This window comes from Neltuma alba, unplaced genomic scaffold (assembly GCF_004799145.2).
Source record: "Neltuma alba isolate B1F8T4 unplaced genomic scaffold, ASM479914v2 tig00011218_pilon, whole genome shotgun sequence".
In the NCBI taxonomy this organism is placed as follows: domain Eukaryota; kingdom Viridiplantae; phylum Streptophyta; class Magnoliopsida; order Fabales; family Fabaceae; genus Neltuma; species Neltuma alba.
Window position 1 is genome coordinate 287,229 of NW_021635941.1, and position 25,745 is coordinate 312,973.

At 36.3% G+C, this 25,745-nt stretch overlaps 4 protein-coding genes across 13 annotated transcripts; 2 read left to right on the forward strand and 2 right to left on the reverse strand.

Annotated features, from left to right (window-relative positions):
- Positions 1–3,710: 3,710 nt before the first annotated feature.
- LOC114762554 (ADP,ATP carrier protein 3, mitochondrial) lies at positions 3,711–13,314 on the reverse strand. 7 transcript variants are annotated; one of them, XM_028952054.1, is made up of 4 exons: positions 13,272–13,314; positions 5,252–5,471; positions 4,741–5,112; positions 3,711–4,339 (listed from the first exon to the last, which is right to left on the reverse strand). In XM_028952054.1, the coding sequence occupies exons 1-4, from the start codon at positions 13,274–13,276 to the stop codon at positions 4,043–4,045; spliced, it is 894 nt and encodes a 297-aa protein (XP_028807887.1). In that variant the 5' UTR covers positions 13,277–13,314; the 3' UTR covers positions 3,711–4,042. The 7 variants fall into 7 exon arrangements, with proteins under 7 accessions (XP_028807887.1, XP_028807885.1, XP_028807882.1 ...); XM_028952052.1 differs by lacking the exon at positions 13,272–13,314 and adding an exon at positions 6,754–6,926 and having other exon boundaries at positions 5,252–5,743; XM_028952049.1 differs by lacking the exon at positions 13,272–13,314 and adding an exon at positions 6,642–6,778 and having other exon boundaries at positions 5,252–5,743.
- On the forward strand, positions 5,474–15,236 carry LOC114762553 (ADP,ATP carrier protein 3, mitochondrial). 2 transcript variants are annotated; one of them, XM_028952047.1, is made up of 4 exons: positions 5,474–5,492; positions 13,293–13,512; positions 13,896–14,267; positions 14,637–15,236. In XM_028952047.1, exons 1-4 carry the CDS (start codon positions 5,488–5,490, stop codon positions 14,931–14,933), a joined length of 894 nt encoding a protein of 297 aa, XP_028807880.1. In that variant the 5' UTR covers positions 5,474–5,487; the 3' UTR covers positions 14,934–15,236. The 2 variants fall into 2 exon arrangements, with proteins under 2 accessions (XP_028807880.1, XP_028807879.1); XM_028952046.1 differs by lacking the exon at positions 5,474–5,492 and adding an exon at positions 12,178–12,306 and having other exon boundaries at positions 13,021–13,512.
- On the forward strand, positions 8,771–10,610 carry LOC114762556 (squamosa promoter-binding protein 1-like). Of its 2 annotated transcripts, none has more exons than XM_028952056.1 (2): positions 8,771–9,316; positions 9,983–10,610. In XM_028952056.1, the coding sequence occupies exons 1-2, from the start codon at positions 9,039–9,041 to the stop codon at positions 10,209–10,211; spliced, it is 507 nt and encodes a 168-aa protein (XP_028807889.1). In that variant the 5' UTR covers positions 8,771–9,038; the 3' UTR covers positions 10,212–10,610. The 2 variants fall into 2 exon arrangements, with proteins under 2 accessions (XP_028807889.1, XP_028807890.1); XM_028952057.1 differs by having other exon boundaries at positions 8,773–9,307.
- Positions 15,237–15,585: 349 nt separating the features above from the next.
- LOC114762551 (transmembrane E3 ubiquitin-protein ligase FLY1) lies at positions 15,586–25,326 on the reverse strand. Of its 2 annotated transcripts, none has more exons than XR_003742261.1 (15): positions 24,788–25,326; positions 24,098–24,170; positions 23,739–23,866; positions 22,362–22,477; positions 21,123–21,183; positions 20,224–20,290; positions 20,049–20,126; positions 18,715–18,872; positions 18,565–18,624; positions 18,316–18,409; positions 17,523–17,690; positions 16,707–17,035; positions 16,337–16,453; positions 16,102–16,260; positions 15,586–15,797 (listed from the first exon to the last, which is right to left on the reverse strand). XR_003742261.1 is itself a non-coding variant. In XM_028952044.1 (15 exons), the coding sequence occupies exons 2-15, from the start codon at positions 24,965–24,967 to the stop codon at positions 16,159–16,161; spliced, it is 1,731 nt and encodes a 576-aa protein (XP_028807877.1). In that variant the 5' UTR covers positions 24,968–24,983; positions 25,055–25,326; the 3' UTR covers positions 15,809–16,158. The 2 variants fall into 2 exon arrangements, 1 of the variants encoding a protein (XP_028807877.1); XM_028952044.1 differs by lacking the exon at positions 15,586–15,797 and having other exon boundaries at positions 15,809–16,260; positions 24,788–24,983; positions 25,055–25,326.
- Positions 25,327–25,745: the final 419 nt, after the last annotated feature.

Genomic DNA, 25,745 nt, shown 5'->3' on the forward strand with positions numbered 1-25,745 from the left:
AATGTATCTAGGTACCTTAATAGCCTAAAAATATTGACATATTTTCTTGGCTCTATTTGTAATAGTTTGTTGTATAAAATGAGATCTGATTAGCAATTATTATTAGCTGCTCATCATTGTCTACACTGTGTTCAGGATTTTAATTTCTTACATCCACGCAAGAGAATAAATCTCCAAAAAAAAAAAATTAATACAGACTTAATTAGTTTGACTTAAACGAACCTGACATTTCCGTTAACACTCTATATTTAGTCCATTTTGTCCATCTGTTAAGAATTCAATATTGGCGATAACTTTTTATGGCATGTAAATGATGCAACTCTAAATAGTTTTTATTATATAAATACTACTCCTTTAGTCTTAAATATAAGATTCTCATATATAAATATCAAACCCTTATACATACTAATATGAAGGTATTATATTTAGGATCGGAGGAGTACTAACTTAACTTCTTTCCTTAATCTTCTCAAATTAGTCAACTAGTTCTTATAATTAGGACCGAAGGTAGTAATTAATAACGAAGCTCTATGTAATAATTGAGTCATCAACATAATTATCTATCTGGTCTCAATTTTTGCTAAGAAATGGAGAGAATACAACAATTTAACACTCAAAATTTGCAGCAACATTATTCGTAACCTGAGTTGAAGTACAACTCTTTCAAAAATTTAAACTTAGATTGCAATTTTTCAATTTATAGCCTGAGATATCCTCTAAAAATTGTAAATAATCTTAATTATGCAAGAAATAATAATAAATCGTGTAATAATATATTAAACCTCTTTGTCTTCTCGTGTAGAAAGTTTAGTTTATTTATTGCTTGAATATTATAAGAGGATGGGAATTTCTAAGATGTCTTGTATTTAGGTCAATATATAGGAGTGATAACCGTTATTAAAAATAAAACGAGTTGTAAGTAAGGGGTTTATTTATTATTACGAGAAAAAGAAACCAGGGAACCCCTATAAAATACAAAATGCGTATCTAACCAAAAAAAAAACTAATTATAAATAGTATGACTTAAATTAAAGTTTAGTTGACAAAAAAAAAAGACTTAAATTAAAGTTAAGGCTTAGAGGTCATGTCTTTGGTATCACGACGTCAAAATTATATTACCTCCGGTCCTAATTATAAGAGCTAATTGATTAATTTGAGAAGATTAAAAAAATAAGTTAAGTTAATTATTTATAATAAGTATGTATTGTCTTTCCTAAAATATCCTTACTAATCAAATTTATTAGCTAGAACTACTATTTTAGAGGGACTATCTTAGAAAAGAATACATAAATATGAGGAACAAAATGGATTGAGGTCTTATAATTAAGATTAAAATAAAACTCAAACCCAGATTTTATATTAAGGCCTGGAGGTAGTAATATCTTTATTATCTGTAGGGAACATACGAACTGATTTGGTAGGTGGTATAAAATAAAGTTTAATGCCATATAAATGTGTTGTACTACAAAATAATAATAGCATTTACTTTGGTAAACCATTGTATAAATTTAGGTACAACGAAGACAGGCAAAAAAAAAAAAAAGTCCAACGAAGATTATGCTCTTCATTTTTCAACTAAGACGTACTTTTGCTTAAAACATATAAACACAACATATCAGCCCCTCATTAATTTTGTTAAAATTATATTTTATTTTAAATGTTATTAACCATATTTTGTTCTTTTCGCTCTTCCCTTCTCCCATTTATTCTTTTCTCTTGAGGGCAAGATAAGACCAATTTTTTTAATGAAAAAAGGTCACTAAAACACCCTAAAAATACTAAAAAGTAAGTGAAAGTAGGTGAATTTTAAAATTTCAACTCAGATCTAGGTACCTTTTTGAAATTTTTAAATTTTGTAAAATTATATAAATACCTTTTATTATGTTTTTTAAATATTGTCAACTCAGCACTTTCGGCCATCGGAGCTCCGGCACCGGTGACCCTGCTAGTGGCCAGCCACCAGAGCTCTGGCGACATATCACCGAAACTCCGATAACCGGTCATTAGAGCTCTGGTAACTACTCTTTCTAATGTATTGATTACTCTTTTTTAGTTATTAACTATATTTTTTTTAAAACTCTGGTGACCACTATTATTTAGCTACTGACTACTTTAGTATTATGACTGACTACTTTTATTTTTAAAATTTTGGTGACTACTCTTATTTAGTTATTGACTACTCTAGTTTTGCTATCGACTACTTTTGTTTCAAAAATTCAAAAAATACATTAAGTGTTGTTGGAGATTTGGTGATTACTTTTTGTTTAGTTATTTACTATTCTTATATAGTTAATAGTTATATAAAAGTAGTCACCAGAACTTTGAAAACAAAAATAGTCAATAGTTAAATTAGAGTAGTCAATAGTTATATGAAAGTAGTTACTAAGAGTAAAAACAGTGTTGTTATTTCACAAGATTTAAAAATTTCAAAATAATATTTGGGGTCTGATTTGAAATTTTAAAATTTAGCTACCCTTATTTGTCCTTTAGTATTTTTGAGGATATTTTAGTGTTTTTTTCTCTTTTTTAATAACGTGATATATTATTTTAAAAGTTAATATAATATTTAGTTCTTCATGTTTACTCTTATTTTGGTTTTGATCCCTCAATAGGCAAAATTGTTTAAGTTTTTATTAAATCATAAGAACTAATATTTTAGATGAAAACAAACTTAAGGGATCAAAATCTATAGTTTGAAATTTAAAGGACCAAAATCAAAATAAGAACAAACTTAAAGAGCTAAAATTTATATTAACCTTAGTTGTAAACATAAGATCACCATTTTTTTTTAATAAAAAAAACTACAAGATGCATAGTATGAATAACGAATTCGATACCATAGATCCAATAAAAGGCTACTTTGTAATTGCAATTGAATCTTTCAAACAAAGCATATCGATTTATGTGAAACTCATAAAGTAGTTATAAGCACTTGTTGCAAACAGCTCCAAGCAAGCTCAAAAACATACAAACGAAAGAAACTAACTTACATAACCGATACTGAAATGACAAGGCGAAGTGTTATTTTATTAGGGCTACCGAGATCACACTTGTTGCTAGATGCAGTTGGTTGGGGATGAAAGATTATAAAATCTTCAATACTTGTGCCAAAAGAAAAATTCTTCAATGTTCTTCGCATCAACACTAACCTTTTTTTTTTTTTTGGCACACCATCAACACTAACTTTAAGCAATGTTATTTGAAATAGAAGCGTGGTGTCCCCCTGAAGATGAACAAATATTATGGGCGGACCTCAAAAGCAAATGAATTGACAAATAAAGGACCTACTTCAGAATTCGCAAATTTTTTTCTCTGAGCCTTATTTCATCTAGTCATGTCCAATTCAGGTCCTTTTTCCTAATAAATTTGCTGATTAGGCCATTTTCCCTATATTATGCAATCTAATGCTGTCAGAATTAGCGCGAAAGTGTGGGAGCATGAGAGCAATATGACATTCGGGGCTGACCTCAAGATAACGACTATTTCATTTGTTTATAATGATGCTTGTTTATGGAAACCTAGCTTCGTGCGCGAGTCAAACATGTGAGGATCGAGGCACCACTGCATTCATTGCATGGCAATCCAGGTACAACAGATAACATTTTCTGAATTTGGAAAAATATAACGTACGTGAAGTGCAGTGCTACTTTTCATCCCAATTATTTGATAGGAATCAGCAGAAAATATTCCATATACATATATAGCAAATATTTGACAATTGAAACCATTACTCGCCTTTATATCGGACCGGAAGGAGACAATAAAATAAGACTTTCCTGGGGACATAGAGCACAATCCAACCAAACTTCAACCGAGAAAGCCACCGGTTTTTAATTATTTCAATAAGAGGGCTGGAAACTACACGGCTCAAAAGCTCCATGTCACGAACAATAAAATTACAGGTTCACAACACTATTATCTAAATTTCAAGTCTGCAAATCTTTCGAAAATCTCGGCCACTATCTTTCGTATCCAAAATTTATTCTATTCAGAGGGACTAACCTAACTGTCCCATATATATTTTGTCATCATTATCTGTGTCTTAACCACCTCCAGATCCGTATTTCTTTCCAAAGAGAATGAGCTGGAGCTTGTCATAACCAGCAAGAACACCAGCGCCTGCAACAGCACGTAGAATGTTTGCACCAGCACCTTTGAAGAGTGACTTGGCACCCTCTTTCTTGATGATTGTCCGGAAGGCATGGAGAGAGCTATCGTATTTCACAGCTTCACCAGAAGTCATCATCATCCTTCTCCGCACTGTGTCAATTGGGTAAGACGCCAAACCAGCACCTATTGTGATCCCCCATCCCAAAAGGAAACTAGCGAAGAAACTATCCTGGCAACAAGAGTGAGGCATGTGTAAGAAAGCATAGACAGAATATCATTCCAAAAAGTTGGCGGGGGGGTCAGTCAACATTTGCAATAGCAATAAGAGACATATTCGCATGTTGAATAAGGACAGCAACAGCAAATTGCCTCGCTTTCAAAACTGTCGGAGGCACATCATTACCTGGCCTCTGACAATAAAATTCAAGAACAGGGTCACTGAAATCAAAAGTGCAATAGGACAGGTGTAGCCAAAGCTAAGTCAATTCAACCAACTTGTTATAGCCTGGGTATTCATGCATAAAATGCAAAGAAAATTGAATGCAAGTTGAACTGAGATGCAGAAAGGTGAGTGAATTCTACCCAAAAAAAAAAAAAGAGAGAGGGGGGAAAGCCAGATCCTGAACATACCTGCAACCCGCCAACCAAAACCACTGGTTTCAAAGAATCATACATTCCAAAGTAAAGACCACGGTAAACTATGATTCCAACACATGAGATGTTGAATCCACGGTAGAGACCAGCCACGCCATCAGACTTAATGGTTTTCTTGTAAACATCAATCAATCCATTGAACTGCCTCTCACCGCCCTTCTTAGCAGCTTTTGCATCATTAGCCAAGCGAGTTCGAGCATAGTCAAGAGAATAGACAAACAAGAGGGAGGAAGCCCCAGCGGCCCCTCCAGAGGCCAAATTACCAGCAAACCATTTCCAGTACCCATCTCTGTCTTTCTTAAAGTTGAAAAGCCTCTTGAAGTAATCCTTGAAAGCAAAGTTAAGAGCCTAGAATAGACAAAACAAAAAATTAAAAATAGAAAGTAACTTGCACAGAAATAGTATGGTCGAGTCTAGTGATCTCTAAGATCATGAGAGAAACGCATAAAAGCAGTGTTAGCTCATACTTGAAACAAAGGAAAAATACCTGAGTAGGGAAGTATCTGATAACATTAGCAGTGTTCCCTCTCCAAAGAGCCACAACACCTTCATCCTTCATTGTTCGGGCAAAACAATCACCTATTCCCTTGTATGGTTCAGACAATCTACCACTTTTGAGCATTTCATCCTGATTTTGAATAAGCAATTTGACTCGTTCAATTGGAGCAGCAGCAGTCTTAGAGACTGCAGCAGACACTCCTCCCATCAGGAAATCCACCAAAAATGCAGTTGCCCCTTTCTCTGCTGGAGCATGCACAGTAACTGGCTGCATTGGTGGGACAACTGCCATGCCACTGACATTGCATGCCAGCTGCAAAGAAGGCCGTACACCTCCATTTAAGTAACTACCAGTTGTAGGATAACTTCGATGGTGAAAATTGGGGGAAAGCTTGGACACAAAATAAGACTGTCCAGCCATCTTCTGAACTACAGAAGGCTGCCGCGAACCATCAGCCATGATTGCAATTTAGACGGTGACCTGTGAACATTTAATCCTACATCATCACATATTTGATGACAGCACCGGGCCAACTCATTTATTTAATTTAAAAACGTCAGGAAAAAATAAATAAAAGTTTTTCCTCGCTACTGTAATGGTATAATGCATCATTCTTCGTAAAGTTAGAGTTTCTAATTGAATAAAAATGCATACCATAAATGAAAAAATTTCGGAATCCTTACTACCATGACGATATGCATAAACCAGAAGAAATGCAAACATGGCTGAAATTCCCTGCCAGCCCCCTTTTTCTTCAGAAGTGTGACTCACTTAAGTACACAAATATCTTTATAGATGATTTGCTCCATATCTTCAATCTACGTCCGCATAAAAATTACTTTTGACCATGTAGCAATAAGCTAGCCACTACAGAAACATGTCCTTTTAGTAGCACGGCAATCCTAAACACACCACGACCATACAGAACAGAATCCGAAGAACCACCAAATCGAGGGGTAGTCATAAGCCCCAATGAGCTAAACTGAAGTCCCATGTAATTATTTGACTCAGTTTGACTAAGAAGTAAGCAGTCCATATGAGATTATTCAGTGAAGTTAACCTCTCAGACTCGCATCATTGCTCTTGAGAAGAAAAAAAAAATTCACGTACTACTCCACAAATTTCGGGGACTACACTTAAGACCATTTAATTCACAACTAAGCACAGTAAACGATAACATTTTACATTACAAAGAATGAACTTGCTGATCAAGCACGGCCCATAGCTAAAATATACGCTGGGCCATGGAGAGAGAAAAAACAAATTACGGACCTTCAACGGAAAAAAGTAGTAAGAGAAGGTGATCAACAATATAACATGCTCAAATTTCCAAGTAGGCGAAACGAAGGGATGCAGAATCAACCGGACAAAATAAAACCTGAAAAGGTCGCCAACTCCTTCTCGGATCGTGAGGAAGGAGAAGTGCCAGGCGTATAAATGACAGCAGCGGAAGAGACTAGGGTTTTATATAATGACACATTTGCCCTTACCTCCCCTCGAGCATGAAGTCAACGACACCTGTCCTCTTCATTTTGTTCGGTTTGGGTTTTTCCCCCATTTCTTGGGCAGATTATTCTTTACCGATTTTAGAATTCGCACTTGGGCCGAGGAAACGAATAAATAAAACAGGCTTGCGAAGTGCACAAGTCCACGCAGAAAGTTCTTTGAACTGTACGCGAACCAGTTCCATGGTCACTCCACTTTCTTTTTTCATCGCATGTTAGAGGCTTCATGGAATTTGAGAGGAAGTGAAATTCACTGGATCTTATTCTTGGTCAACGTCTCTTGCTTGTACCGCCGATCGTATAATTTTAATTGATGATTAATAAGGCGGTAAAAATTTGATTTTGCCGCTAAAACTAAATGGCAAAAGAATGATGCAACTGAGTCACTTTGTCAATAAAAATGGTTCCGATGTTCGGATTCCGTAACGTTCGAGCACTCGTGCATCGGCCATGGCATGAGCAGCTTAATTCTTAACCTTCTATGTAATCTTGATGTTGGATTTCTGCACCTTGCGATAATGTTACGCGACAGATCTTAAGTAATTCACTCCTCCTTAAGTTAATTTTTCACAATTATTTATTTTTCATGTACGGCATTTCAATCTTTGAAAACATGCTCCTCTACTAGAGAAAGGACGTTGATTTTTCCCCCCGTCTCCTCCTGTGTCTTGAACAGTGAAGGGAACAACATATAATTTGATCAAATTCCATGCAACCTTGTGTATTTGCTCTCCAAACATGTGGGCTTGTTTAGAATAGCAGTAGATATTATCAGAAATAGCGGAAGTTTTATTTTGGCTTTGCTTATTTGAAGCTGATTAATATAAATACTTGTAAACATATTTACATGAGCAAAACAATTCTCATAACATACTTATCTCCTATTATATAAATTCTGATTGAAAAATAAGTCGTGTTTAAAAATGCTTAGGCTTTGTCTAGAACTATATTTGGAATTATTTATAAGCATGTTTTATATAAGTCGAAACAAAATTTTTTTTACATACTTATATTTCTTAAATAATAATTAAAAAATTAACTATAAATTATTCTAAATAGACAGCCAAATTAGCGGCTCCAAAAATAAACGCAGATATTATTGATGCTTTCTCGTGTCTTTACAGAGAGGGGAATATGTGCTGAAACGTGGATTATCGTGGAAGCTTGCAATTGCATTACAGTGGCTGCGATAATGCAATCAGTGGAAGAGGGATCCATGAAATAACAGTGTACGGCCGAGAGTCGTTTGTCGGCATGGCCACCTCGACCTCGAGAAGCCGCTACGCTAACTGTCACTGTCGGCAGTTATTTTCAGTGCCGTGCCTTTTGAAATCTCCCCCGGATCCCGTCTCCGAGCCACCTTCCTCTTGCTTTATTATTACACCGCATCTCCCTCCTGGGACCAGTATCGTCATTAAGCACGCGGACGCAGTCCTTTTCGGTATGTGATTCCAACAATTGCATTTACCATTCTACTCAATGAATTTATGAATTTGATGCCGCCCAGTTCAGAAGGACATACTTGGCTTATTGTGCGTATCTTTTCTTCTGGGTGTGAGTCTTTTACTGGCACTCGTATCCATGAATAATAAAAAGGATGAAGCATTAGGGGGTGTTTAGATATTAGCAGAGATACTTTTTAAAAATATTTTTTTACAAATCAAAACAAATTATTTCATATATTTATTTCATATACAGTAAAATTATATCTAAAATCATGCATCTGTTTAGTATTAAACACAAGCTGATATGTTTACTAGTGCGTAAACAGTGTACACTAATTATATGTATTTGTGAAGAGAATAAGAGAATACTCCTGTATATCCATAGACGAGTTTTTTTTTTTTCCCAATTAGTTTAATTTTGCTGTCATTTCGATCTGCATAATGCTAACAAGAAAGGCACATTCACAAGTCTCCTTCAACGCAGGAAAAGAAGCACGGGAGCCAGCCAGCTAGCAAGACTGCTGTAAGAAAGAGAAAACTTTTCTCCTTGGGAGATTTCAATTTTTTTTCTTTTGATGCGATTCACACTCTTCACCACCTTCCCCGCTATATGTACGAGAAATTGAAAGCAAAGAGACAAAATTGAGGTGTGGAAAAAATGGAGCAGCTTGTGGTCCTCACTGGCTCACTCTTCCTCTACCAGTTTTCCACTTTTTCTCCCATTTATATTCCCTTTCGCCTTGGACTTGCTTTCAATCCCTCCTTCGCATCTCTTTCTCATATGCTTCACCTTCCCTGATTCTGCACTCCCTCTCTCGTTCGTGGATGGATGCTGCAAAAATAGACGGCTTCATGCCAAAAATGGCCAACCAGAAGCCGCCGAAGAGGGAGGCGACGGAGGAATACGCCGGAAAAAATGGCAATGGGAAGAAAGGATCCGGTGCTTCACGGTGCTGCCAAGCGGATAACTGCACCGCCGATCTCAGTGATGAGAAGTACTATCACAGGAGGCACAAGGTGTGTGAGGATCATGCCAAGGCTCAGGCAGTGCTTGTGTGTGGGATACGACAGCGTTTTTGTCAGCAATGTAGCAGGTTTGGGAGGTTCGACTTTTGGGGGCTTTTTCCCCATTTAATTTCTAGGATTGTTTTTCTTTGTCTTCTCTGGTTTTTTTCACTGTTCCTAATTTCGGTTCCTCTACTGGGGAATCACCTCTTATGTATGGATTTTTGTTTTCATTTATATATTCTGCTGATCAAGTTTCATAAAGTAGAATCGCAGAGTTTGAACAAATTTTTATATACGTTAGAAGGCTTGGGATTAAGATCTAAGTGGTATGCTTACTTCACAACTCCCCTTTCTTCTTCTTATCTGATATCCAAATTGGTGATCGAGGAGTTGTGCTTTAGTTTCTTCATTGTGCAAGAGACGTATTATTATATATATATCCGGATAGGTTTTCACTCTTTGCTATTTTGGGATTCAATCTGACTGGACTAATCCATACTATGTTCGACTCTAATTCTGTACCAACTATATATTGAAGTGATATATTCATCTCTTGGAATGTTTTTTTTGCAACTCTCTGGATATTAATATTGTACTTAGCGTATGTTACATATGGTGTGATAATATTCTAGGAAATGGACTGAAGTCATATCTTTATTGCGCTGTCTTGCCGTTTAAATTGTCAGGATTTCGTAGTACATTCATGTATTTCAACCTTAGGCTAATTTGTTTATGCATCTAAACTACATATAGTGCTGCAGGTTTCATGAGTTAGCTGAATTTGATGATGCTAAAAGGAGTTGTCGCCAGCGTTTGGCTGGACACAACGAACGGCGAAGAAAGAACTGCGAGTCCCAGTCGGAAGGCTGGAGCTGCAAAGGGTCAGGCAAGCAGTTGAAGGACAAAACTCGTGAGCAGAGTGATGATAGAGGGAGAATTCAGAACAGCACCCAAGATAATGCTACTTATAAGCATTTCCAGATGAGATAAGATAATCTAATTGCCTGCTGCTTCAAAGCATGCTCTCTCTCTTCTGTCATCCTGTGGATGTGTATGTCCATTTTAACTATTCCTATGTCGCATCTTGAGGTGAAAATATGGATTTAGACCAATGAGTTATTGTAAGAAACTTGGAGACAGACCTAAGTACCTTCTTATATGTATGCTTAACGAGCGCAAAGTAGTTGGTTTGCCTAAATGCATAGCTGGTCATAATACTAAGCTAAGCCAGTCAATATAACATTACAAAAGAATATGGATTGTTTTTCTATTCATGTTTGATATGAAAATGTAAAATGTTTTTGAGTATGGATAACTTCTGTTGCCAAAACTACAATGAGACTGTGAAGAATTGAATACGAATGTGGCCATCTGCTTTATTTTTCTATAGATCCTCGTCAAGTATAAAGCTGGCTATTACTATAAGCCTATAATGCCACCTGGTTCTGGCTTTGTCTGGATATGACAAATGCGAGGAAGGCATTTTTATTGCTGCAGGCGTCTTGGGTGTTTTATAGTTATTTATCGGGAAAATAAATAATGGAAACTCCAGGGAGTCAGGCATGCTTAATTGGAGAATCCTGTTTTGCCTGTTGTGCTGCTGATAAGACGTGCTATGGAAGTCGCAATGATCACAACTTGCCTTGGCACGCTGAAGTGAAAGAAGAGGGTGAAAAACAAAACAAAAGGTAAAAGAAGATGGATACTGGAAGTGATATACTAGTATCAGGTAGATCTTTTAAAGATGTGTTTTGCATTCACACAGACTCGATATTGAGATTTTGTGCATATGCCGTCAAAGCCTCTTCTAACAGGAAAATATCTGTTGGGTAACACTGTTGGATTCCTTGACTCATTATATTGGCCTAAGATTTTATTCTCCTTGGATAAGTGTTCATTGTCAGGTCTCTGGTCTGGTTCGGCGCCAAACATAGGATGTAAAATTTATATTTAAGGTTAATATCACTTTTGGTCATTTAAATTTGGACTCATTTTAGTATTGGATTGGTTCATGAAATTTCAGATCCAGACTTTGATCCCTAAAATCTAGGGCGTTAGCAAACGTTAGTCCCTGGTATTTCTTTTACATCTCAACAAAATTTAACAGTAGCCCTCCACTATTAGGTACTAACATTTGCTAACGGATTACGAGTTTAAAATTTTAGAAACCAATACTAAAATAGACGGGCTCAAATTTAAGGGACTAAAAGTTGTATTGACCTTTGTATTTATAATTTCCATAATTCTCAATGATGCCAAACTGGATGTCCTTAGTAACTTCAATCAACCATATATCCATACAAATTTGAGCTCTTCCTTATTAAAGGCAAAAGGCTAATTCCTTCGCATTTCCACTTATTCATAGAAAACAACAAATCTTTTTTATATCAATGATGAATTGAAGTCGAAAACATTCAATTTCCCTGAATATTAGATAATTATATAAAAAATTATTTTTATAGCATGCAAGCATACTTGTTATGCGCACACATGCATATAGTATATCATGCTTGTAAATATAATTTGCAATTTTTTTAGTATATATTATTTATCGAGCTATAGTTTTCATGAATTACATATATTATATAGTACTTGTAAATGCTTGGTATGAATTTAGGGTTTTTTTTAAATTTTTCATTGGATATTGCGCTAGAATCCGATTGTCTTCACTTCAATCTTTTCATTATTAATTTTTTAACAAAAAGTTAAAATTAATATGTTGAATATTCATAATTGTTTTCACAGTCTAATAACAATTTTCAAGATTATAAATATTGAAAAGTACAAGTTATTCTTTACATAATACTATGATGTGGGAGAAATAAACTTAAAATTATAAAGAAAATTAAGAGATTGACTGAAGTCATAAATAATTTTTATAAGTGGAAGACGATGGGGAAATCTAAATTTATTTTCGCGCCGGCGGTTTGGACTTTGGTCTTCTTTGCGTGGCAAGGGCAAATACGTCATTAAATAAAAACCCTAGTCTCCTTGGAGCTGCCATTTATACGACACTCTCGTTGTTCATTTCCCCCTCCCTTGGCATCTGAGGAGGACGCATTGTGACTCTCGGCGGCCTTTTCAGGTCCTAATCTCCATTGTTGCTTCTAATCCGTTCAATTCTTGTTTCTATGGAAATAAGTTATTTTTTGTTGTGATTATGTCCGTAATTTATTATTTTCTCAACAGATCTGTTTTCTTTTTTATGCATTTTGTCAGTGACCTAACGATGATTTCGCAATGGACGATACTCATTCCATTCATTGAAGTTATCATTCCTTATGTTTACTTTCAAATTGAATTGTCATAGACCAGTCTACTTCATGGCTTGTGTATTTGTGGTTTTTCTTAGCTCAGATCTTTTTCGTCGAGGTGGTAGTGATGAGTTACTTCTCAGTCAAACTTAGTCAAACAATTGCATGCTTCAGTTTGGCTTTTCGGCACTTGTTATTGCCTCGCTCTATACTTTAACAATTATACTAAATCTTTGGATTCTTGGGCTTGGTTTATGTGGTATTGCGGTGCTTCTGAAGCGGAATGTTCCTGTTTTTCCCATCTGTTGATTAAGGGGTTTTTTTTTCTTTTTTCGTGTAGCTAGAAAATGTGGTTATATGACTTTTAAGACTTAATCCGATTAGTTCATGTGAGGGAAAAGGGGGCTGGTGGTGCTAGCCTATTTCACCTTAGCATTACAGCAGATGTAGGAAGAATTTTTCTTTCAAAAAGTTGCAAAGTGTAAAGCGAATGAGCTTGTCATATGCTTTCAACTTATGTATGATGTATGATTAAATATGTGCAGGTCACCGTCTGTATTGCAATCATGGCGGAGGGGTCAAGGCATCCATCAGTAGTTCAGAAGATGGCTGGACAGTCATATCTTGTGTCCAAGCTTTCCCCCAATTTTCACTCCAGAAACTATAGTACAAATGGAAATTACTTCATTGGAGGTGAACAATCTTCTTTGCAGCTGGCAAGCAATGTCAGTGGCATGGCAGTTGTCCCGCCAATGTTGCCCGTTACTGCGCATGCTCCAGCAGAGAAAGGGGCATCTGCATTTCTAGTGGATTTCCTGATGGGAGGAGTATCTGCTGCTGTCTCTAAGACTGCTGCTGCTCCAATTGAACGAGTCAAATTGCTTATTCAAAATCAGGATGAAATGATCAAAAGTGGTCGATTGTCTGAACCATACAAGGGGATAGGTGATTGTTTTGCCCGAACAATGAAGGATGAAGGTGTTGTGGCTCTTTGGAGAGGAAACACTGCTAATGTTATCAGATACTTCCCTACTCAGGTATTTTTCCTTCATTTCAACTTTCAAGTATGAGCTAACTCTGCCATCAGGTGTATTTTTCCTGACCGTCTTAAAGAGCGCTGTATGCAATTGTCATCTTTATCTTTGCTGATGGAAGACATAAAATTGTTCGTTGTTGTTGTGTTTTAAATGGTGTCATGTCTGGGAGAGTCATCGTCTTCCCCTTCAGATTGTTGTCCACTGCCGTCTGATTTAAGCATACTCATGATCTCTTCCAGCTTCTTACCAATACTTTGAATTCAGTGTTGAACACATGAACAAATCTGATGCACGTATGGTGTGCCATTATAGTTTTGGTACTTTCCCTATTCTATTTCTTTGCCATTTATTTTCTAATATTTATTACTAATTGTCTATTCCAGGCTTTGAATTTTGCTTTCAAGGATTATTTCAAGAGGCTTTTCAACTTCAAAAAAGACAGAGATGGATACTGGAAGTGGTTTGCTGGTAATCTGGCCTCTGGTGGGGCTGCTGGTGCTTCCTCCCTCTTGTTTGTTTATTCTCTTGACTATGCTCGAACTCGTTTGGCTAATGATGCGAAAGCTGCAAAGAAGGGTGGTGAGAGGCAGTTCAATGGCTTGATTGATGTTTACAAGAAAACCATTAAGTCTGATGGCATTGCTGGTCTCTACCGTGGATTCAACATCTCATGTGTTGGAATCATAGTGTACCGGGGTCTTTACTTTGGAATGTATGATTCTCTGAAGCCAGTCGTTCTGGTTGGTGGACTACAGGTACGTGCAGAATTTGGAATTATAACCTCATTCTGGAATGTCATATATCCATGAACCATGCTATTCGTATTCTTCTAGTTCTCCTAGTGTTTTATTTACAGGGTTTGGGTATATGACTAGTTAGATTCTTTGGCCAGACATTTTCAAGTGCACTTCTGATTTTTCAGTTATGAGTCTAAGCCTGTCATAATGTAGCTTCTAGTTGTTCTTAAATGATGCAATTCATTATAGGTGCCAAATTATTCAAAATGGGAATAGATTTTGGTGCTTGCCCACAGATGTATTTTTCTTGAAACCTCTCCATTTTCTTTTAAATTAAAAAAAATAGATTTTAATCCTTACTTACACATGCATTGCTCTTGTTAACAGGATAGTTTCCTCGCTAGTTTCTTTCTGGGATGGGGGATTACAATAGGTGCAGGTTTGGCATCTTACCCAATTGACACAGTGCGGAGAAGAATGATGATGACTTCTGGAGAAGCTGTGAAATACAACAGTTCTCTCCATGCCTTCCAGACAATCATCAAGAACGAGGGTGCCAAGTCACTCTTCAAAGGTGCTGGTGCAAACATATTGCGTGCTGTTGCAGGTGCTGGTGTGCTTGCTGGTTATGACAAGCTCCAGCTCATTCTCTTCGGAAAGAAATATGGATCTGGTGGTGGTTAAGACTTGAGACAGAATGATGACGATAATTTCACAAGACGGTTGTGTTTGTTCCTTTTTAATTTAGTACTTTCGGATATACTAAAGATGGTATTTTTGGGCTTCCTAAAATTTGATGTGTTTGATATTTTGATATCTTAGTTTTGCATACTTCTGATTGGGTTTCATCTGGAGTTTCAAACTCTGTATTTTCCACCGTCCTATTGGCAAAAAGTTAAAAATTTCTCTCCCATCCTTCAAAGTTTGTTTGGATTGTGCTTGATCTTGTGAAATAGACAATACTGGCGTCGTCCATCGTGTTCAGTATCCTGAAATTACTCCCCCCCCCCCCCCCAAAAAAAAAAGGGTGTTTAAGGAAATGCTCTACTCGTGGCTGTCCATGTTAATGTGGTTGTTATTCTGGCAAAATTAGGGAGAAATCTCCTTTTAAAATAGCACTCTTTGCTTTCCATCCTAAATGACATGATTTCCTTTTTCTATCCTATTTTCTTTTAGGCCACTCTTGGAATTCCTAGTGAAAATTAGGTTATCACCTTCTTTGGGCTTTCCTGCTGTTATCGTTCCTCTTTTGGAACTGTTCCATTATTGCATGTTTTGGACAGAACGTCGTGGGAATGAGTACTGTGTCTGGAATTGGATAGAGCTACCTTGGTCATTTTCTTTATCAGAGAAGAAATATATTATCACCTGTTAGGATTTTCTAATGTGCAAGATATTGTAAGTTTATTACCAGAAAATGAAAAATGAAGGGAATAGTGTGGATATTCTAGATACTGCATTGTCAGCTACAAACCAATGCCACGAGTAAGAATGAGATCACGGTTCATGCTGCTGCCTATTACAGAAGATGCATGCTGATTTTGAATTCTGCATAAGTATAAAACAATTGGAACTCAATTAAAATCATATCACTGCCCCGCTGGTTACCATCGGACTCGGTTGGGAAACACAGTTAGAAACAGAGGAATGAATGTTAATTTCGAACAGTAATAACATGGAAGAAAGGAACAAGAATAAATTTTATATTTCGAGAAAAACAATAGTGTTCATTTCCTTCTGAAATTATTAATTATGTACAAAACCTATACTCTGGTGCGAGGGAAGAAAATTTCTAACGATGTGCTTTCACCTATCAAAACAGTGTACACCTTGGGTGCCATCAAGTCATTACCGAAATTACCAAGCACCGTCAATTGGTCCCATTGATGTAAACACAATGGAAGTTTCTCTAGGCAGGAGGCAGGGGCCGGCGGCAAGTCGGACACTCCATCTTTATATCCATCCATCTTTGCAAGCAACCAGAGTGGAAGAAATGATCGCAAGGTGTTACCTGAAAGAGTTTGAGGTTTAGACTGATCCCAGTGTGTGAATTATGATTCTAGCAGATCGAACTTATATTCAAATACCATGCATTCATTGGATCGCTGAGAAAAATCAATGGCCGTCATGCAAATAACACAGTCTGAAGCATGACTTCTGTCTTGATCAAACCTCCTATAATAGCTGTATTTCTCGGGTAGGATCTGTAAATCATGACGACCAGTTAAGGGCAAAGAGGGAGCATGCTGAATCATGTTGCAAGTTTGATTCAAAAATAAATCCTAGAGGCAATGCTGCTGAGCTCAGAATCTAAAACGACAAGGATAATGTTATTGTCCATCCTTACCGAAAAAATTCTGCTCATATAAAAACTTCAAATTTAAAATATTTGGATAAAATTAACCCAATTGAACAAGAAGGCAATTATCAGGAAGAAATAGGAGTTAGATCCCCAACCTGGCGAGGAATGAACCAGCGGGATCCAAGGTAGTGCTGAAGCAAAAGAGCCCCGGCTTGAAACCCAACGAATACGACCAAACAAATACACCAATTCTTGTGTGGTTCGATGCGCATGAAATTGTTAGGGCAACCGAAAATATATAATGGGATTGCTAGCCGAGTGATGGTTGTCCCTATGATATAGTGAGGATGCAATGGTTTGCGTGAATCACGAACAACATTGGTGATAATTTGAGGTATCCAAAAGGAGTACATAAGAAGAATGATAGGTCTCAAATAACTATGAAACTCATACATGAGCAGAATGCCACCCAACAGGATCCCATCTGCAAAAGACGACAGACATTTAAGTCAAATTTGAACCACACTTCTTCAAACAAGGAACCCTCCATACCCATTAAAACAGGAAACATATTATATGACCAAGGCAGAGTTATTAACTGATTTTGCGCACTACATAAAGGCTAGAGCACAAAAAACTTGGATCACACATTTGGACGCAGGAATGATTATGTATTATTTGGCTAGGGTATATAAGAGAGATACAGAAAGCATACGGGTGAACTAAGGATTTCACGTATGTTTATGTATTATTTCGCTTGGTTTTGAATCTCTGGAAGGCAGCAATTGATTAAGACCCTTGTAACAGATGCTTCAACTATCCAATTAAGAAGCTCAAGGATTCACTTCTAAGTGGAACAGTTGATCGTTACCTTTGTAACAGTTGATCATTAGTTCATTACTAGTCAATACTTGCTTTAAGCTATCTCATATATGGCATCCTGTATAAAATCTGTCTAAATGAATACTTACAGAAACGACTGTATAAAACTGAAAGCTCCCGTCTCATTGTTTCCCAACCTTCCCCATTGTTGAAAGGCCTACTTGCCTTCCATATGGCAAGGAGATATCTCATCTCAAATATTGAGAAGACCACAAACTTGAAAAAAGCAGCAGTTGCAAAAGCATTGAACAGAGACTCTGCATGGCAGAAAGCAACCAGCTATTCACAATCTTACCTAAAGAAGATAATCGTTCATCAAGCCACATCTTTTGTGACAATGATAATACAAAAAACATGAAAACATTACACTTCTCTATTGCCTCAGGTGAGCGGATGTATGCACAAGTGTTTTGCAGAGGGCTTTATGGATCAAGTATAGTATATCATAAGGTCTAGACTAGAACAGAATTAGTTATCAGGAATAAATTAGTGTTAAAGACATTAAATGGTACTAATACGAGCATATTCATAGTCTCAAGGTCCTGGCCATCCAGGTAAATCTACCAGTGTGTATGAGTTTCAATGATAACATCAATATCTCCTTTCCACGACCATCCGAGTACACAATTGCCCATTTATTGCAACTTGTATGTACAAAGGAAAAGATAAGGGCACAGAAAAATATTTTAGCTAGCCTGCCAATCGACAATTTTATGAATGCAAATGATTTGAATTTTTTCATGCTGCAAAAGATTTCCCCCCTTTATTAATCAATTTACAGACAAACGAGATTAGTATGAGGGAAGACAGAAAGAGAATGCACCAAGTCTGTTGGGCAATCCCAAGAAATTAGAATTTTTAGAACTTATCATATAAAATTACCAACTAGTATCCCAGCAGTCAGATGTAAGAGGCAAAGATAAGCATCCATGATTGCCTGTTGGCCAATCATAAAAATTGAAACCTTGGCAGCTCCCTGCAGAGGTATATGCAAAATTAGATTAGTTTCAATAAATACAATACTAAATCATGAGACAAATGTTGCCATGTAAAACCACCGGAAAGCTAAAATATTCCTCATATTAAGAAATAACAAACGTGAAATATCATTGTGTTTAGATAAATTCTTACAGATTGCGTGTTACTATGCTCCATTTGTCGAATCAATAAGAGAACTTGCAAGAAAGACACCTGATATATGCATATTAAGGAGCTCAAGCAATAATGGAATGGGCACTAACAGTGTCCTCATTTGCAACGATGTTAATGATTGAAGGATACAAAGGTAACCATCAATGTGTAGTTCACTGCCTTGCTATAATAGACCTCAATGTTAACAGAAGTTGCATTTAGTAGTAAAGGTGAGAAGCAGTCCCCATCATCATCAGTTGAGGGACTCTCTGTTAGCCCTTCAAGATGGAAAAGATCCTGATCCCCATCTACAAGAATTTACGATCATAAGGACAAAATAACATTTCATACCAATAAGAAAAATGCAATGAAAGAGATTAAAATTGCAGAAGTACTATGGCCCCACGTTAATATTAGCATCATCAAGTTATTGTACATTACTGATTATCTATTAATAACAAGATAAAACATTTGGCGCTTGCATTACAATGGGGCTGCTCAAAGTATTTTCCTCATCCTATTTCTCTCATCTCTTTTCTGCTACTCAACTCCATAACGCAAACATGAAGGGGAAAATACAGGGTTGACTCTGTATTGTCTATACACATCAAAACATAAAAAAAATCGCAGATCATTTGATCCCCCCATGAATGATGGCCCCGACCAATAGCATGTTATGTCTTCTACAGCAGGTAAAATAGTGGCATCTGTGATCAGTGAAGAATTAGCCACAACTTATGAGTTGAGACTATTATTCTCTTTCAAGATCTATATTGCCATAAACAAAATTTAGATGGAAAGCAGGGGAGAGAGGGGCACTAGCTTAAGGCTAGTTTACAAAGATAATAATTTTAAGGATGGATGGCAAAACCCTAGAAAGATGACCCCTTTTCCAATCCATCCAAAAATACTTACTTTAATTCAAATCCTTTTAGTTACTTGTTAATGCAGGACTAGTAAAGGCTGTCTCATGGCTTGTTTATCAAGACAATATATTCAAGGATCGGTGATCAAAGCACTACAAAGATGACCTGTTTTCCAACTAATCCAAAATACCAATTTAATCCAAACCTTTATAATTGCTTCTTTAAACAGACTAGAGCTTGTCTGCCATTTGAAATCTTATCTATTATTAGTTTACATATTACACCATGCATAAAACAGATGCCACAACCAAAAAGTTGCAAATGCAAATGAAAAACATAAACCATGAAACACCTTAACATTCATCTATACTTCCTCATGTTAAGTCAAATCTGTTTAGAGAATCAGAACACCAGATACGCATACACGGACACTTAAGTTGAACTTTGAAATCTAAAATTGAATGTTAAAGGAGGCAGGTAATTCTGTTAAATAATAATCACTAAATCTTCTACAATATCACTGAATCATAGAAAGAAATCAATTATCCCAATGATCATTGAGGAAAAGAAAAAGAAGAAAGAACAGAAAGTACTCATACGCTGAGAGAGCTCAAGTACCATTTTTTGATGATGACTGTCTTGAAATTTGTGCGGCAATTTCAAAATTGCAACGTTTCTCCACGTCATATATTGAAGCTGTGATCAGCAAATAATAGCAGTTAACTATAACGTCATAAGAAAGTTAAAGAAGAAAGACTATGCACTAAAGTATATTAGTAAGAGGGAATATTACAATGTTTTCTTCTCCACATCTTATCTCGTGAAGATTCTTGGAATACTTGGGATGAGAAGACTCCAAGCTTGCAGAGAAACCAATATATGTAGTAAGTACTCCAGATACTTACTGGAACTATAAAGGTAACAAAAATTTCTTCCCTTCTCATTCGCACAACCATAATGAAGACCTAACACTTGCTGTTCTCAAATGAATTTACAGAAATCTAGATGTCTAGATAATGTCCAAATCCTGTATAAGGATCCCAAATCTTAAAGATAACAAAGCGTTCTAACATTGAAAATTTTGAAAAGGCCACATTATATTCACCAGCTAAAAATACAAGGTAAAGAACTTTGTAAGAGAGCACTCATAGGGTGCAATAGATGTATAATACAGTAAAAACGGTTAAAGATCAAGCAACTATTTGCTTTGATAAGAGAATTTTTTATTAAGAAAGAAAATTACAAATGGGAATCAGTAGACGCCCTCCAAGAAAAAGAGATAGACCAAATAGTTGTACAGAGAGTAAGATTAAGCCAACAAAGCAAAGACCAGCGTAAATGGCAAGTTTATGACGGGAAAAGCATAACATGTCAAAGCAAACATTGGATCCTAATCACACAGCACTTCATAATCTTCGCAGGAAATCTGTTTGTAATGACAAGTCTAAGAAAGAAAGGCACAAATTTCCATCCAAACATATAATCAGAGTTACAGAAATTCCTGAACTCTGGAAAGTATAAATGCCCCTTCATGGGGAAGATATGAATACATAAATTAATTTTTTTTGTCTGAACTGACATTCATAACATAACGATTTTAGAAACCTTTTTCCGACCTAATGCATGACAGTCAAATGTTTCATATACAATTGCAATTATAACTATAAATATATTAAAAACAAGATATATTACCAGATGATATGGATTAGATAAAATATTATCTTCACCCTGATTTAACTCTCCCTCTTTTCCACTGCATTAGGGGAAACATAAAGAAACAGCATTATCAGAACTCAGATATTTAGTTTTACATATCACTGTTTCAATATCATATAGAATTTAAGGACAAAAAAATAAAATTAAAAAGAAAAGCTGTGCCAACACATTATTGGAAAACATATAAAGCCAAACTAGGGCTCAAAGAAAGTTGGGGGAAAAGTGGATATCCATTTTAATATTGGTCAAATATGCTTCCTGTGAAAAGCAAAGCAAGACCTGATTAAACATAACTGAAATTAAATCGGAATGTATTTCAAAATTTTATGCAGTAAGGAACAAAAAAAGAGTGTTTTGATCATGTCTGATCTGCTCAGTTGCAACAAGACAGAGTTAGGAAGTTTTCATAACCGTCCTATAGATGTTGTTGATCTGAGTCTGTTTGACAAGAATACATTAAAATTCCTTTAAAACTGCTGGTAGCTGTTATTGAAATACTACCTTCGGTCCTTATTATAAGACCCCGTTTGACTTTTTATTTGGTCCTAATTATAAGACCCCAATCCATTTTGTCTCTCATATTTATGCATTTTTTTCCAAGATAATCCTTCTGATAATGATAGTTCTAGCCAATATACTTAATTAGCAAGGATATTTTAAGAATGACAACACTTATTTATTACAAATAACTAACTTAACTTACTTCCTTAATCTCCTCAAATAAGTCAACTGGGTCTTATAATTAAGACCGGAGGTAGTATTAAAAATGCCTCTAACTACAGCCAAGCTTTCCTGCATAGCTTACTCTGTCACCCTCCAAAAAAGGGGCTTCCTTAATTAACTGCTTACCATTATTTCCTTTACTGTCCATCAATCAGCTTTATTCTAGACTGATGATCACATGTTCTAACTTTCCAGAGTTCTGACTTCTGAAACCAGGGCTTGAAATTTTGAAATTCATTAAATACTACCTCATCTTCACCACATGCATAAAAGTGTAGTTCATATTTCTTTTCCTTAAATTTCAAATCCTCTTTTAGCCAATAAATTATAGCTTCGTTGTTAAAGGGAAAGCTGTTATTTTAGCATACATCAACCTCTACATAGTCATCTAACTGAACTAATATAAAAAGATTTTTTTCCCCCCAAATCTGACAATAAGTCACTATACAATCTTGAGTTTTGCATCAGAGTGCTAATATCTATGAAAATCACCTGTTGGCAACCATTCGAAGCTGTCTAAATGGCCATATATATACACCTTCTACTCTGATTTGAGCTCCACCGACATTGAACTCAGTGTCAAACACATCATGGAATATAACTACTCCCTGATAAAAAGCAAGAAAATGAGGTAAGTATCTTTGATAAAAGAATTATTAGTATTATACAAACAGTTATAAGGACTTGCCATAACTGAAAGTCAAGAGTTAGGGGGGGAAAATTTAAATCATTTTACCAGAACACTGATTATTCACATATAAACTAGAAGCATGAAATACAGGGATATGCTTGACTCAGCAACAGTGACAGATGCAACAGAATACGATCCCTGATAGCATTGAAACCTTTACAGATCATTATTCTCTCCAGTCTCCATTTTATTAGTAAAGAGACTGATGTCCAAATATGTACAAAAACTCAATGAAACAAATTACTATCCAGCAAACCCTCAAGAATCAATTCACAAACATTTGGAGGAAAGAGAGTCATGCTTCGATCCTGTTGAACACTAAAATAGCCATTTGTACATGGAAAATGCACCAGTACAGTTTGAACTGATGATTCCCAAGAAGACACCAAGTACAGCATGTCATTGTCTACTTAGCGGTAAGCGGCAATTTCTGTTTATAATACATACCAGAAAATATACACACAAATTCTTTCATCAGAAAATAAAAATGCACACAAATACAAATTAATACATAATGACACACATGGATGGAGAGAGGAAAAGGAGAGACAGAAGGTGGAGAAAATCAAAGCTGTACTAGTGCTGCATCCAAATGCCCAATAAAATAATGCACATTAATGGGTACAGGTGTACAGAACTTATCATCATTGAGATTGCAACCATCAGTATAGCACACAAATGCTTCTATCATACATTATGGCATTCCCTCACCCTCCCCATATTACAAAGAGTGAATTTACAGAAACCAACCTAATATTTCTTCTTAGGCCTGAAAAACCAACCTAATATTAAATGCGAATGATGGCATCTCAATGAACAGAAACTATGGTCTAGAAACCTCAAATGATGCAAGTGACATCACAACTTTAAAACCAATCTTGACCAGCATTCAAGTGGAGCAAGATACTAGCAAGGAGAAGATACTTTGCATGATTTAGTATATCACGAGCATGATTTGCATCAAAACTTTACTATTTAATACAATCACTATATCAACTGATATTTCCAACAAATATTCTTTAGACTCGACACTAATCTAGCCCTCCCTTAAGCTGGAAGTGCTTTTATCAGAAGTTGAACCGATTTAAAATAGTGAATATAACAAATAAGAAAATAAATCACAGAAGAGTGCAGAATTCCAGCTGAAATGAAACCAACAATACAGTTTAACATCTCACCTGCACATAATGCACACCATGTATTTTTGTGGGTGTACTAGCTAATTCAATTACAGTATTGCCATTTGTATTTCTGATGTCAGGAAATCTGGAAGAGCCATTGGTGGTATCTAAAAATTTCCATGTTCCTGTAAATGCAGCAAATAAATATCCTCAGATTGTGACAGACTTGCAAACTCAGTCCGCAACACCTTAGCGTAACAAGTGTGCATGTGTGCGTGAAGAATAAACACCCCTTTAAGTGAACAAGATGTCAATGAACTAGATGAAATTCTCTCATTTGTGTCACACACCAGACTCAAACCATAAGGCAAACATAACGCCCCTCCAACCCTGTAATTGTAGTAAAGAATACGAACCTTTGTATGTTCCTGTTATGTTCCATTGTGAAAATGGACCGAGCTCACTCTCCACTTTTCTTGTGATTAGCCACTGAAAGAAGTAAAATCAATAAGATGCAAGCGAATGAGTTGTGATTCACTGGCCTCGTGATTAATAAAATTATCAAATACTTCTACCCTCCAAAAACAATACAAGATAAATACAAAAGATGAATGATGGATAGTTTTCAGTAAATCAGTTCATATATAATAACAGAGCAACTTCTAGATATCTCTTAGCGAATATATTTGATACCGTTTCAGTGCACTTTCAATTCCGCTGAGACTTGTTAATCGTCTCTGGTTCTCTCATCAAAGAAAATATGGTTAACGTGATATGGCTCATCACGTTCTAAACAAATTAAGACCTACCTACCCAATGCAAATCCTGCAGAATCTAATGCAAAAACAATGCAGTGCAGCTCTAAGCCACAATACTCAATTAATTCAGAAGCACGCGCATTGAACTCCTCATTTTTTGCTTCTACCTTCATACCAGGAAAAGAAGTAACAACTAAAGCAACTCCTGCCGCTCGACAGATAAAGGACTAAGTGCAAGAGCTCCATGATAAAACTAGATTACTTTACTCAATAAAAATTCACATTATGCATCTTTAATACCATAATCAAATATCAACACTGCACTTAATTACAAGTTTCAACACTAACCTCATCGCCCCACGACCGAGTCCTCTCCCTTAGCGGTCTCAGACCCGCCACGGGACGAATAAACAACAGGACAGCCCACCACCAAAACGCAACCTGCAATAGAAACCCTAGTCCCCTCCTCTTACTCAACCAGAAACCCAATCTTCTGCCGGTAACCATGTCAAATCTCAAGCATACCATATCTATCAAAATTCAACTGCAATCCCACAGCGCAGTCCTTAGTTGCGGCTTATCACAATGCACCAGAAATGCTAACCCAAAAACTACCATATCATAAAAGAAGGAGAGCGTTTGCTTCAAGAGGAGTCAAAGGAGAGAACCACCAACGCCCAACGACGAGTCACAAGTCCATCAGATACAGAAAGTGAAAGCCTAACGACATAATCACCACCAAATGCAATTTTTCAAGCAAAATAGATTCCTTCACCAGCTTGTTTAGCACCAAATGCCGCCATCGTTGTGCTAATAAAATAATTAAATAAATAGATTATAATTTTGGAGTTTCATGGAGATTTCTTTTCAGGGTTCTCCAGCAGTAGAGAGTTGACGAGTCCCCGTGCTGTGGCTTTGGTAAATGCAGGTCAGACTGTTTGGCCAAAAAAAAAAAGGCAGGTCAGACTGGCTCTCGTTCGGGGGGCGAGTACTAATTCGCCACGCGCCTTACGGAAAGTGTTGTCACGTAGCAATGAAAAACAATTTAGTAGACGCTGGCCCAGTACGTAGATCGCGTGAGATGTCGGAACCATGAAGTTAGGTCGGGATCGGGGCCAGGCCATTGAAGTAAAACTCAGGCGTTAGTTGCAACACAACGTACATCAACTGCGCAATAATTATAATTCTAATTACAAAATTATAAAAGCCAGAGGTAAAAATGGAAAAATAAAGTTTATTGGTTTCAGTTTAAGGAAAAACAACCGGTTCCTTTGTTTCTATTCCAATAGCCTGTTGTAATTTCCTA